Below are 14,788 nucleotides of genomic sequence, written 5' to 3'. Positions count from 1 at the left end.
CTCCTTCAAAATGGACTGGTTGGATCTCCTTGCAGTCCAAGGGACTCTCAAGAGTCTTCTCCAACACCACACTTCAAAAGCATCGATTCTACTGACACTCAGGGCTGGATAATCCTCCATGGGGTAAATGTCGGATGTCTAGCGTCGTTCCTGGCCTCTCCCACTAGATGCCGATAGCATTCCCAAGTTGCAACAACCAACCTTGTCTCCAGAGCGCGCCAGTTGTCCCCTGGGGAACAAAACTGCCCCGCGTTGAGAACCATTGCTGTAAAACCCATTTTATTATCTGCTAGATTCAAGTGTCACACTGCAATCCACCACAACACGAGTATGTTTTAATACTAATGAGGTCAATGATATACCTCTCTGACTTTCTGAAGTAAAAATTTCAAACCCCAGATCTATAAACATGGATATTATATTTAACTTTGTTGTTTTGCTTAAAAGCAGAGGTCAGCAAACTTTCCCTGTAAAGGACCAGAAAATGAATCGTTTAGGTTCTGTGGGCCATATGGTGTCTGTCACAACTACTCAGCTCTGTCATCATAGCATGAGAGCAACCGTAGACAATATGTATACTGATGAGAGTGGCTCTATTCCAATAAAACTTTATTTCTGGACACTGAAATTTTAATTTCATGTGCTTTTCACATGTCACGAAATATTATTCTTTTGACTTTTTTTAACCATTTAAAATGCAAAAACCATTCTTAGCTCTTGGGCCACACAAAAACAGGTGGCTAGCTGCATTTGGCCCTCCCAGGCCATAATTGCCAACCTCTGCTTGAAGAAAGGAAATCTTCTAAACAGAGAGCAGTTTCTTCAAGTGAAAACAATCTATGCCAAGTCTGAGCTACACCTATGTGGATTTCTGTAGAGAGGTTTAAACTTTAGAAGATGTATTTTTAGAGCTTCATATTTTGAATGTAGGCCAATAATTATTTCACACATTTTTAAAATTTAACATTGTAATACTAAAGCAACTTTTTTACTTTGTAAAGGCTAAATTCATCTCAAAGGAATACTGTTTTTATTTTTTATATTAATGCAAATCATTTACCATACCGACTCACACATAGTAAACTCTCAATAAATGTTAGCTTTCTTACCACATGGAAATGGAAATCAACTAGATTGGCTATTTTTCTTTTTTATCAAAAAGTTTTATTAGTCAACTGAAATTAGGTACAAGAAATGCTTCAGTTAAAACGGAAATCATTTCTATAAACTTTCAATGAGTCTAAACAGAGGGTTGTAAATAGGAATATGTAACATATAATATGTAATCTGACCTGTAGCATTCATTCCCAAGAATGCTGTAATTGGAATATAATTTTTGATGTGTTTTTTAAACATTTCCTGCTTCTGTCATATAATTTGTTTCCAGCATGTTAGAAACACTCTTCTCACGGCCTTTGGGTTCAGTATGTGAAACTCATTCATCATTTACCAAGTTTGAGATGTAAAATCAAAAAATGCTTCTTTTCTGCCATTGATGTAGTAAATTACGTCATCGGCTGATTCACTTTAATAGAATTTTTTTCCCTTTGATCCAACTCTGCCTTTGGATGGTAAAGCAATCTAAACCTTTTCAGACTGGTCATCTGGAAATGCTGTGGGACTGTTAAAAACCTCAGGACTGGGTTTTCTCTGTGGCCAGCAGCTACGATGCACTCTGGACTTAAGAATGACCTGCCAAAGACTGATTTTAATCATACGTGGAGTTACTGAGGGAAGGTTAGGTTCTGCTCTTGGAGTGTTAACCTCACCAACTAATGTAGAAATGGATTTCTTACCTTTTATTCCCACACTTGAAAGTAAATGTTGGTGCATTTAAGTCACTTTGGTCATCTCTGACTCTTTGCAACCCTGTGGACTATAGCCCACCAGACTCTTCTGTCCATGGGATTCTCCAGGCAAGAATACTGGAGTGGGTTGGCATGCCCTCTGCCAGGGGATCTTCCCAACAGGGATCAAACCTGCATCTCTTGGGTCTCCTGCATTGGCAGAGAGGTTCTATACATATATACCATTGATTACCGTAGTCCATCGGTATCCCAAGGGGATTGATTCCAGGATCCTCGAAGATATCAAAATCCTAGGATGTCCCTTATTTAAAGTGGGGTAGAATTTCCTATAACCCATGAACTTTCTCCCATATTCAGTTGACCCTTTAACAATGTGGGCCTTATGGGTACTGAGACTCTGCCACGTTTGAAAATTAGGATATAATTTTATAAAAGACCCACCTTCTACATGCTTCTTTCATATCCCCATTTCCTCCATATTGTGGTTCTGCATCTGCCAAATTCAACCAACTGCAGATCATGTGGTACTACAGTATTTACTGTAGATGTTTTTGGAAAAAAAATCCACATACAAATGGACTTTTGCAGTTTAAACTCATGCTGTTCAAAGGTCAACTGTACTTTAAAAAGCATCTCTAGACCACTTATTATACCTATACTTTGTAAACAGTTGCCAGGGACCCAGGAATTCAAGTTTTGCTTTTTGGAATTTCCTGTAATTTTTCTTTTCTCCAAATATTTTTGATCTGAAGTTGGGTGAATCCACAGATGCAGAACCCAGGGATATGGAGGGGCAACTGTATTGTAAGAACAGAACAAGGACAGGGTTTGAAACTTTGTCTCCCTCTCTCCTAGTATCCCTGCATCCAGAACATGGCTGGCACAAAACCGATGCTCAATAAGTACTTACTGAATGAATTAATGAGTGATAGAAATGTCCCCACATTCACTTCATTTATCTACATATCAATGTTGTGTTTAAAAATAATCACAGCCCAAGACAGAAAGTTTCTGTACTTGACTGATTGATTTGTTGTTGTTCAGTCCCTAAGTCATGTCCAACTGTGACTCCATGGACTACAACACGCCAAGTTCCCCTGTCTCCCCGAGTTTGCTCAGATTCATGTCCATTGAGTGAGTCAGTGATGCTGTCTAACCATCTCATCCTCTGCCACCCCCTTCTCCTTTTGCCTTCAATCTTTCCCAGCATCAAGTTCTTTTCCATTGGGGCCTTGTAATGATCAATAGCAAAATCAAATTCATCTACCTCAAGTGTCTTCTAAAAGTATTTTTCATTTTATGATTTACCCTGCAGATTTACCCTTTCATTTCAAAACCAACAGATTTATGAAGCTAAGAGTATACTTAGAGAGACACAGTTGGGTGTTTTTCCTACTTTAATCCCGTATTCATTTTTACTTTTAGAGGAAAGAGGATTATAAACACTGTTTTATTTTCACTACTTGCAGCATCATCCTTTAAAATGTTTAACTTAGAAATGTCTTCCAGCAGTTGCCTTGCCACTTTCTAAAAGTTATAAAAATTCCTTGAGATTTCACAGTTCTAATTTTTGAAAAGAAAATTGAAATATCACTTATAGTTGTCCATCAAAGGAAACTACTCCAGTGTCCACAAATAAATCAGCCTTTCAGGAAACTGACCTTTTCTTCATATTCCCTTTCTCTGAGAACTAAATCTAGCCCTTATTCTCACTAGTGGATTATCCTGTCACTTTCTGCCTTCAATGCTGGAGACCTGGGTTCGATCCCTGGATTGGGAAGATCCCCTGGAGAAGGGAAAGGCTACGCACTCCAGTATTCTGGCCTGGAGAATTCTATGGACTGTATAGTCCATGGAGTCACAAAGAGTCGGACACGGCTGAGCGACTTTCACTTTCACTTTCTATTAAAACACTGCAATGAAAAAGTTTTTATCTACAGTTAATACAAGCAACTTCCTTTTATTTACAAGTTTACTACAACCATTATGCCTTATTGTCAAAATGAGATAAACCAGTAATTCTTCTCTTATTCTAATAAAAAAAAAGCAAATGGCAATAGCATTTAAGAAGTCCAAAATTTACTTAGCTTCAAGTTGCTTCAATATCCTCATCTATTGAGAGTAGTAATATCTGTCCTATCTCTTGGGAGGGTTGTGAGGTAAAAATGAGATGAAAAAAAGGGACTTAGCAAAGTCAAACTTGCTTTTATGAATACAAAGGTCTTATTGTGCAAACTAGTGCGGCCCTGACTCATTGGTGTTGATGGCTCTCAGATTTGATGTAGTAGAAATAGAAATAAGTACTATTTTATTAACCACATGTATTTCACTTCCCATTCAGAGCTCAATTCAGTGTTAATGTTGGGGAAAAGAAACCAGTATCATTTTACAGTAAGACAGTATTTGGGGTCCTCTTCTACATGTTTCATCATGTTTTAATTTTTCCTTGAGTAATAGCAACTACAAATGTCAAAGAAAATCATATGTTTCCTCAAATAAGCTAATTTATTATTTCCTTCTCCTTCCTAAGCTCTTTTTTTCCTTCCTCAAGGTTTTTGTGTTTTTCATTTTGATTCTTGATTATTGACCTGCTGGAAACCATTCTTTCTGAGATATGTTCATTCATTCACTATATATGTATCCAGCATATTTTATTTAGACACTGAATAAAAATAGGTACTAAGCCTACCCCCATGTGGCTGATCTTCTAATGGAGGGACAAAGAAAGACTCGGCAGAAAACACACACACATAATCCATAGGCAGTGAGCATGCAGGACACATAGAGATGTGCGGAGTGAGATGTGGATATGAGGGGTGAGTGTCTAGGTTGGTCGGTGAGGAGTTGAGGCGAAGCCACTCAAGACTTGAACAGACAAGCTGCGAGCCGTGGGAAAAGAAGACAGCGACTGAGGGAGGGAGCAAGTACCCCCTGTACAGAGGCCTGAGGTTTGCCTCTTCTCTGGAAGAGACTGATGCGCATGACGAGGAGGTAGACCCTGGGACTCTGTGAGCACTTTCGCAGAGAGAACAGCCGAGGAGACCCCAGTAGGTGTCTCTCTCCTTGTGGCTGTTTCTGTTTTCTTAACAGTCATCGTCTACATTTGCTCCCTTTTGTTTTCCTTGTTCATGAAAGAGAGGACCAGAAGGAGCTTGGAAATCTAAAGCCTTTGTCTGGCATCACCTCAGAAATAAGCAACATCCCAAGCACCCCATGAATTCTCTCCCAGCAGCATCTATCTGCCCATGGAGAGCAGATTTGCCTTAGGAATGAAGTCACCCTCCATGAAATCCAGATGGAATACAATGCCTTTTAGAAAACCAGATTCTATCTCACGAGTTCCTCTCAGATCTTCTGTGTGTCCCTGTCACCCACAAGTCATCCATCATCCTGTAACTTTCCGGTGACCGTGTCACAGTGAAGTAAGTGTAGGGCCAGAAAAAACGTGCCCATCACAACTGTGGTGTGCTTCATGAGGAAAGCAAACTGGCTGGCTCCGTGGCTCTTTCCAGCTCAACATCGTTAACCCTTTGACTTCATCTGTTGAACCCTGACTTTCTGAAGACCAAAAGAGTTACGGAACTAGCAAATGATAGCCAGTGACATTAATAAATTCCAGAAATGGAGAAAACGGAAACTCCAGATCTGCTAATGTATTGCTTTAGAATACATCTGTGGCACTCTATCGGAGAAGGCAGTGGCACCCCACGCCAGTCCTCCTGCCTGGAAAACCCCATGGACGGAGGAGCCTGGTGGGCTGCAGTCCATGGGGTCACTGAGGGTCGGACACAACTGAGCGACTTCACTTTGACTTTTCACTTTCATGCATTGGAGAAGGAAATGGCAACCCACTCCAGTGTTCTTGCCTGGAGAATCCCAGGGACGGGGGAGCCTGGTGGGCTGCCGTCTATGGGGTCACACAGAGTCGGACACGACTGAAGCAACTTAGCAGCAGCAGCAGCGGTAGCACTCTATCAGGGGAAGAGATTCCTATTCATATATTTCTATTTATTTCTAGGAATGTAGTCCTCATGTATTTTGCATTCAAAGTAGTTTTAGAAAGTATATTGTGGATCTTGGAAATTATTGACATCCTCACAGCCATATGGATACAAAGTCTTAGGGAGCATAGTTTGACCCATTAGTCATGGCATTTCCCTTGGGCGCTCCTGTCAATAACGGCTCTCTGTGTGTTTGTGTGTTTCCTCTTCTCATAACTTGTAGAATAATCTCTCCTGGGTTTCGTTTTAGGGTGACCCAGGATCATCTGCTGCAGGAATTAAGGTAACTATATGCTTTCAAGTGTTTGTACCCCAAGAGTTACAGTTTTGACTTTTGTATGTCTCTTGTTTCTCTTCTCTTTTACCAGTTTGGATGATTCTAACTCTGTTTCTATTCTCCTGCAATAATTGGCTTCCAAACACAACAGGGAGTATCCACTGGAAGTCTAATAAAGGCTTAAACAATGCCTTTCTGATTGGTTTTAATGGAAATGTGGATTTGTACGTAAGCTTTAGACATAGTGAAAGCAGAAAAAAAAAAAAAGGTTCCTATGTCTAGTAATATAGAGAGTAATAGAGTGAATGAAATGCATGTGTCATCAGGGAGGCTGGAAGTGTCCAGGGGTCTAAGGGTTCTGGAGAGTTCTTTTAAGACTGCCTTTTCCATCTTTGGTTTTCTTTGGCCAGGGAGAACCCGGAGAATCTGGTCGTCCAGGGCAAAAGGTAATTTCCCTATTCTAGTGTGGTTTTCGTACTATTTTATATTCACCATTTTACCATATCTGCTATCCACTGTGTAATATGAGAACAATTATTGAAAATGTTGCTGTTTTCATGCTTTGTATGCAGTGTTATTGTTTTTCATTTTAAAAGGGTTGATGCTGACCATAGCAAAAGTATAAACACATTCTGTACATGTGAAAGGAAGTTTTATGAACTAAAGTCTGCATGTACTGAGCTGTTTAATACTAACAAGGATCATCTGGGTTGGAATGCCAACAACTTGTCTTGCATGTTTAAAGATACTCTGCATGTTTCTATCTTTCATGAGAAGAAATGAATATTTACTAAACTGTGTCAGTAGGGGATGATGGACAGTTCTTTTAAGATTATATTCCTTTCCTCTCATTTCAAATACTTCCCAGCTGATAGTTTTATTTATGTGAATAATATCTACCTAAGCAATGAATGTTATGTTGTACAAAGAGATTTGTTCATGAACTAAACTTTAGTTGTAGACACTAGCCAAACCACTTTAACCAATCTGTAGTCACATACATTAATTTTTTTTATCATTTGTGCCTTACTTTAGTGATAAATTAGAGGACATGTAGTGAATATGTTTATTCTCATTTGAGTCTGAAGCTGGAAACAACTGTTAGTAGTTTATCGTCTAAGCATCTGGATATCAATGCCCAGTGCAGATTTCAGATAACAGATGTAGCTAACAAGTAAATGTGAATTCCACACTAGGTTAAACCTCCTAAGATCATGACTCTGCCTTTGTCTAGCAGTAACTGATGTTATAGAGAAAAAACATGAATAGAGACATAGAATATACCTCATTAGTATAAAGAGAAAGAGAGAATAAATCCCATTGTAGTAGTTTGGAATCTTAAAAAATAACATTCAAAACTATTCCCACATTCTTGAAGTTATTGAGAGGATCATTGCTTTGTTTAAGCACGTAGGATTAAAGTATTTTTTGAGAAGGTCTTTCACATCTTTTAATATTTCCCTAATTTAAAAATAGGTTTTTCTCTTGAAATAAGAATCTGAGAGAAATGATTCATTAAGCTTAGTTTTAGATAAAGATGAGACTTTTCTGAAGAGCCCAGCAGAATGCTGCAAATTTTTCTGTCCAATGCCTAAAATTTCCTACTGATTCTTTATGTAAGAAATTTGAAATTAGTGATGTCACAGAGATCCATGATCTGTTTTGGTGTGAAAGAGCATCTGACTTTCTCTAATGAACTAATTTTAAGTTCCTTAGTCTTTAAAAATTGAAGGCTAAATTTAAGCTGCTCTCCAAATCTGTGATAAGGTAAAAGAAATGTCTGCAAAACTGGTATGTCTTTTTGAAACACAAAACAAATTTGCTATAATTTCATATAGGTTTCACTATTTTCAGGGTAGAAGATCCAAATTGATTTTCAATTGGTTAATAAAACTGTGCCTTTATCATAATTACTTAAAAATACATTTTAGATTCATTTCTGAAAGTTTGTAGGTTTACTTATGGAAACATTGGCTTTTCTTTGCATTTTATTTAAAACCTGTTTTAAATTATATTGAGAGAATTAGATTATATCTGAATGAATATGTGTGTGAATGAATATGTGTATGAATATTACAACTCATCTGAAATAAAATGTGCCCTGAAACGAGCAATATCTTTTTCATCAATATTTAGGCCAGATTCTAACCTTTGATGCAATATCAGTTTCCCACAAATATTTATGACTTCCTTTGTTTAATATCTGGATTTGGCAATACTTACTCCAACATTGATTTAAAAGTAGAGTGTTCCCATGCTTGCTGGTTGCTTAGATTGGAAATGACAAACAGAATGAGTACAGAAGCCATTCAAGGACTCTTCAACAACGTTTGTCTCACCACCGTAGAACTGTGTTGTGGGTTCTTTGATATTTAAGCTTATGCATTGGGGATGTTCTCAGAAAGTAGAGGATATCCTGACAGAATTGAAGTGCATTGATTAGTTCTCCCCTTTCTGGTATTTGGCAGTATGAAATTTGATTTTTAGTAACGTTCATAATGTAGGAATGATTTCATTTCAGTTTTTTTTTCTTTTATAAACTCAACAGGAGAGTCTGTGATTGATATGTGAGTTAGGGTATATGTATTATAAGGTGAGTGTGTAGATGTATGAAATAGGCATTGTGTTTCATCACGATTTTTTTCCTTCCTAACTTCTCCACATCCAGTGGCACTGGTGGTAAGGTGGTGAGCCTGCTCCACATCTTTTTGAAATACATATATATTTTTTAGTTTTAAAGGAGTGAAAATGCTTGTTGCTCCATTGAAAGGGACCAGCACAGTAGAAGTGTATCGAGAAACACCGGGCATTGTCACAGGGACATGGGGTGAAAGCAGAGAACTGACTTTAACAGTAGACTGCGTCTCCAATAATGGGGAATAAAGAATGAAAGGGAGAGAAAAAAAGAAAACCAGAAGTATAATGTATCAGTATAAAGTATAATCTACTTGGACAAGTAGTCTTTGAGTGGAATAACAAACCAATTCTTAGTTATGACCTAGACCTGACCTTGGGCTGTACATGCCCAAGAACTCAGCTCAAAAAAGCTCTGAGTTAAGAAATAGGCAAGAATGGAGATATTAACTGAAGAACTGTCTCTTAATTAAAAGATAAGCCTTGATGGTATAAAGATAGAGAATTTATATAAGAAGAAACATCTTCCTAAAAGTGTTGAGATGTTTCTCGAAGGGTCAAATTAAATGTTTTATAATCTTTTATTATGTGAACTTTTAAGTAAACATAAATTTGGAAAGGTCAAATTTATAAAAATCCAAGACTATGAAATATTAATTACTGAAATATTTGTTCATTAAATAGTAAATTTATAATGTTTATACCTACATACATATGCATATAATATAGGGAACAGCTAAATGCTGAAACTCTGTAAGTATTCAATCTATATTATAAAATATTCCATAATGTCTTATACATCTTTCTCATTGTGAGAAACATGGGTGTATGTCTATGTATGCATGTGTATGTAAATATCTTACTTTAGTCATTGATCTTTTTATTTTGGTGGGAGGGAAGAGTTTGTGAGAAAGCTTTTGGAAAAACAGTGTTACAACCCATATGTTTAAATAGGGTTTCCACATGTCTTAAATAGGATGTCTTGAGTTTGGGGGCAGGGCTTCTCTAAGACAAAACAAAACTATGAACTTGTCAGCAATATGCTTACTTTTATTATTTGCTTATTATACTGCAGCTTACTGTATTTTGAAGGGTCTTATACTTTTTTCTTTGTAAAAGAGAATCTTCAGTGAAATATGTATAAGATCATTTTACTAGATCTTTCTAAAGTTATTTATTGAAGGGGAAAAGGGAAAGAAAAAAGAAAATCAAAGGTATAATGTTGTATCTGTGTAAAGTTTAATCTGCTTGGATAAGTATTCTTTGAATGGAGTATCAAATTCTTAATAATGATTCTTTCTTCTCTGGCTTAATCTCATCTTAGTCTTGTTCACAAGGCAAACTTTTATTCATGTAGTTTCAAAAAGAATAGCTTTTCTTTTGCATTCCTGAAGCACCTTTGACCTAAACCATTAGGAAAGTCATTGTTCTTCCTATGTCTAATTATACAGTTTCATATAAACAGTATCTGAAGTCATTTTGTGATCATACCAGAGCAAATTATAGTTCTCCATTGTTTGAAAGTAATAATATTAAAGATCAAATGTCTGGTTGCTGTTAGTAGACTTTCCTTGAAATAAGGATTGTTCAAGCGTTTAGAGTAGAAGGAGTTTGATGCTTCTGTCTCTTTCGGTATGGTTGGCACAGCACTGGCCTGCAATCCTGAAACAGTGTGACCCTTTTACCTTCAAATGTTATTTCCACAATATTTGGTCACCTCAGCCCAACACGGGATGGGCTTTCATCCCGTGAAATTTAGCAATTTTTTATTTTAGCAATTTTTTTATGCTTTTTTAGTGGAATTCAGGAGATTTTCTAAGCAATAGAACTGCCTATCAGTATACTTTGTGCTTAAAATAATGTAGACAATCCTGTGAAAATGAGAAGATTTAGCTCGACTCCAGTGTGCTCACCCAAACTGTACCACTTAATCTCAAACCTGTATTCAGAAACAGCTGCATGGTACCATTAGCTCTCAGTGGCTAAGCAGGGCTACCCCGACTCAACAATTGTCAGCTACATGGGCTGGAGTTCAGTATAATCTTAACCATGCGTTTATCTTCTCATCATTCAGGAATGGAAAGGAAATACTGTTATACTTTTAAGTGAGGAAGACTTTTCATGTGTATTGTTTTGATGTGACCATCTGTTCATACAGCCAACTCTTGATTATCTGAGGTAAGAGACCTCTGGAGTAGGGTGCATTGTTCAAATGCAAGTAATCCTCATTTCAGCTGATAGCTTCAGCTTCTGCAGCAAGTCATTTACCAGACGGGTTCCTTCTCCTTTTCCCTCTCTCACCTTCTGGTAGTAATAACAATGAGCAAGGAACTGCTCATTCCCCAAAGGGAAACTCCTGAAAAACCTAAAGGTCAACCCATCCCTGAATCAAGAGTTGACTGAACTGTATAATCTCACCAAATGTCTTGAAGCTAGACAGTATATATTATATATATATACCTACAGCAAGAATTCAACTGGGAGCATTTGCCATGTTTTTCTCAGATACTGTGCCTGAGTGAATACTGTTCTATAATGCTGTGTGATTTTCCTATCTATGTAGGGTGAACCAGGGCTTCCTGGGCTTCCTGGACTTCCGGGGATAAAGGTAAATACGCACTGACAGTCTTGGCTTCGTAGAAATGTAATTGCGGGAGTCACAAAAATGAAAAAAAAAAAAAGTGAAAGCTAAAAATATACTGCTGTTCTTTAAATACTCACCAGCCATTTCAACCAATTAAATTTTTAAATTAAAAACAAAGCACAGGTAGCAGAAATAGAATTACAGACAGAAAACAAACTTATAGTTACCAAAGGGGAAAGCAAGGAGGGGGATAGATTAGGAGTTTGAATCACTTTGCCGTATACCTGAAACTAACACAACATTGTGAAAATCAACTATACGTCAATTAAAAAAGAAAATGAAGCACAGGCATTTCTGAGTTTGTCATGGCTATTTGGATATATATTCCACTATATAACCTACTATGCCCCTTAAATAAATGTAAAAATCATATCACTTGAAGTCATAGGAATTCTTTCAAGTCTAGGAATGTCTCCCTTCACATTTAAATTTACTCTTAAAATCCTATCAGATTTTGACCAGAATTAGAGTCTTAACATCCCCATAAATCTAACATCCAGGCAGCTGTTTTTGTGATTCACCCATTATAATAATCCCTCCAAAGTGTTTTGTGCCTCCACTTCCTGTCAATAGTTCTCACTGCAAACTACAAATCATATTACTAAGCTTTATTGACCCACGTACTATTCCCATAAAATTTGTATGTGTCTTTTAAAATAACTGCTTAAAGCTTAGTTTGAAAACATTGTTTTACACGTTTTTAAATCATCTAAAGATGTTAAGAAATGGGTTTTTTGTTTAAAATTTTTCATGTGGCAACTGACAAGGCTTAAAAGTTCTATTGCCTTGGCTGTAGTCACTCCCTTAAAATCAGCTTCTTATTTTAAGGTTCTTTTTTAATTCTAGAACTGTTTGATATGAAAACAGAATGCAAGTAGATTTTTCATTACATTGTTCTTATCTTATAGGATTTTAAATTAATCTCAAGAGTGCTTTAGATGATTCTAAAGTTAACATTCCTAGTTTCAGTAAGAGAGTTGTACATACTGCTTTATGAAGATTGTATTTAAAATGTCTTAAATGCATAATATGATTTTAGAATAAATATATTAAATTACTGAGTTCCCAGACATCATATGGTATAATATGTAGTATTTTATGAGGATATTTGTTATAATTAACAGATATGAAAGCTATGAATTCCAGGTTGGCACTCAGAAATTTTCGTTCTGTGTTTTGTTTGATGTTTCCAGGTTAGTATTATAGATGTTTGGATAGGTCCTTTTAATATATAATCTTTTGTCTTCTCCATTGAAAAGTACACTCTATGACAACAGTTTACTAAAGAGTTGAAATAATTTCCTTATCTTTTGATATTTAGCAAAAATAACTTAATAAATTGTATGTGATCTCATACTGTAAATATGGGATTAGTAATCCCACATTACCCATCTTTAGGAGTCCCACACATTAAAAAAAAAAAAAAAAACAAAAAAAAAACTTTTTACTAATATTTGGAAAATCATTGATTTTTTTAAACAAATTTAAGAAAATTATATTCAGCACTACTTTAAAAGAACCTGATGGCATTTTAAATAAGAGGGGAAGGGGATGCATTTAAAAGGGGGAGTGTTTTGGAAAGACTAGGGCAGGATTTCCTGCAGTACTTGCCTGTAGGTCAGCTGGGCTCTGCCACCAACATCAGTCACATGCCGGGAATCTCAGTGCTGTGTGGAAATCCGGTTGTCCTTTCTCCTGAGTGTGAGCTTTCTTGTTGAGAGAGAGTACATAAAGGTGAAGGTATTGGGGTTTTTCCCTCCAAAACAAACAAACAAAGCTACTATTTTTTCTCATTACCTTTGATTTCTGTCCCCCGCCAGGAAAGATAAACCAGTGCATTTCTCTAGTCATCAGTGGACCAGTCCAGAGGTTTTGAGCATTTTCAAATTGGGAAAGATGGTGATTTGCCATCTTTAATGTTTTTGTTTTTATTCCTAGGGTCATGGGAAGTTGCCAGACAAATTTTGTTGAAATCTTATAGCTGACATTTTCCATTGTTTTTCTAAGCTGACTGGTGACTATGGTGAAAGGAAGCTATTGATTGACAAAAACCTTTCTGTCATTCACTAGAGATACTTTTCTAGGTAATTATCAAGTGCTGTTGGGTAACTTGTCAGTATTCAATTTAAATCACCAGTTCTATTTTGGATTAATAGCTCTATCTTCTCTAGTTCAGAATGTAAGCAATATGCTTGCCTTATAATGTAGTACATGCTCAATATAAATCAGTAATTCTGTAAAGGAGACAATTTAAAAACACATCATAGTAGTAGTCATTGGATATTTTTAAATGTAGAGTTAAAAGTTTATAAATTTATGATAAAGCTTCATTAATTTGGGATATTCTTTATTCCTTTCATATGTCTTGCTTCTACTAGGTAGCTAACCATAGGACAGTTAACCTTGATTTCACAGTTTGAATGAGTAATAATATTTAGAAGATGAAACTATTATGTATGGATTTAGAATGCGTGGTAGCAAGAGCATTAGTCATAACCTTCCTAGACCTGTGTTTTTGTTTACCCTTTGGAAATGCTTCCTGTTGCTACTCATCTCCTTATCTGCTGGTACTCCAGAGAGCATGCAAATGCCATCCATTATTTCCAAGACATTGAGGAAACCAGCCATGACATACCAGGGAAGCTTTGATTGCCACCTGTTGCTCTCCGGGAATGGTTGGAAACTTAATGAGTATCCATATGCCCTTGCACACGGCTCTCAGGAAATGAGCAAAGTGCCTGAGTACAGACAGCAGGCTCATCCATCTATCACCTCAGAGTCCCACTCAGAGAAAAGTGCTAATACCTTTGGCATACATAAAAGTCACTAAGAACAGGCATTGCTTAATTTCAAACTACTCTCAAACTTCCGGCACAAGTATTGGAAAGTGCGCTCACCATGTGGAAGACATTTGGAATTCCTATTTCATGCATTCATGGTTCATGTAGTGTTAAGATGTTCAACTGGAAAAATTAAATTATGTACAATGTACCATGCAAACATCGGTCTTCTGGAATAAGAATTGAGCTTAGAAAATTATTTTTATAAATAAGCCTTTAAATACATTTTTCATGGGTAAAGCTTATTGGGACTAGCTTTTCCAATATCACTTAAAAGGGGAAGATTTCAAAGTTCCTACTTCTAAACATTTTTTTCCTTTCCATACATTTTGAAACATTATTTACCCTTTTCATGGTTATGTTACCCTAGTCATTAAGTCGCGACAGGCAGTGATCAATAGCCTTGACTTTAAAACCAGACTGCCAGTATGCAGATCCTGGTTCTACCCCTCACCAGTTGTGAAGCTGTGGCATGATATTGTGCAAGTTACCTAATCTCTGTGTGCTCGGTTTCCTTATAAAATGGAAATTATCATTGTACATAACTCAAGGGGTTGTTGTGAGGATTAAATAAATTAATATAT

At 36.7% G+C, this 14,788-nt stretch overlaps 1 protein-coding gene across 1 annotated transcript in view; it reads left to right on the top strand.

Annotated features, from left to right (window-relative positions):
* Positions 1-14,788, top strand: part of COL25A1 (collagen type XXV alpha 1 chain) — a 494,071-nt gene that overhangs the window by 419,631 nt on the left and 59,652 nt on the right. Inside the window, exons 16-18 of the mRNA XM_055587935.1 lie at positions 6,060-6,092; positions 6,497-6,532; positions 11,284-11,328. Coding sequence (XP_055443910.1) covers positions 6,060-6,092; positions 6,497-6,532; positions 11,284-11,328 — 114 coding nt within the window. The remainder of the gene's footprint in view (positions 1-6,059; positions 6,093-6,496; positions 6,533-11,283; positions 11,329-14,788) is intronic.

This window comes from Bubalus kerabau, chromosome 7, assembly GCF_029407905.1.
Source record: "Bubalus kerabau isolate K-KA32 ecotype Philippines breed swamp buffalo chromosome 7, PCC_UOA_SB_1v2, whole genome shotgun sequence".
NCBI lineage: Eukaryota > Metazoa > Chordata > Mammalia > Artiodactyla > Bovidae > Bubalus > Bubalus kerabau.
This window is presented reverse-complemented; position numbering and strand designations above follow the sequence as displayed.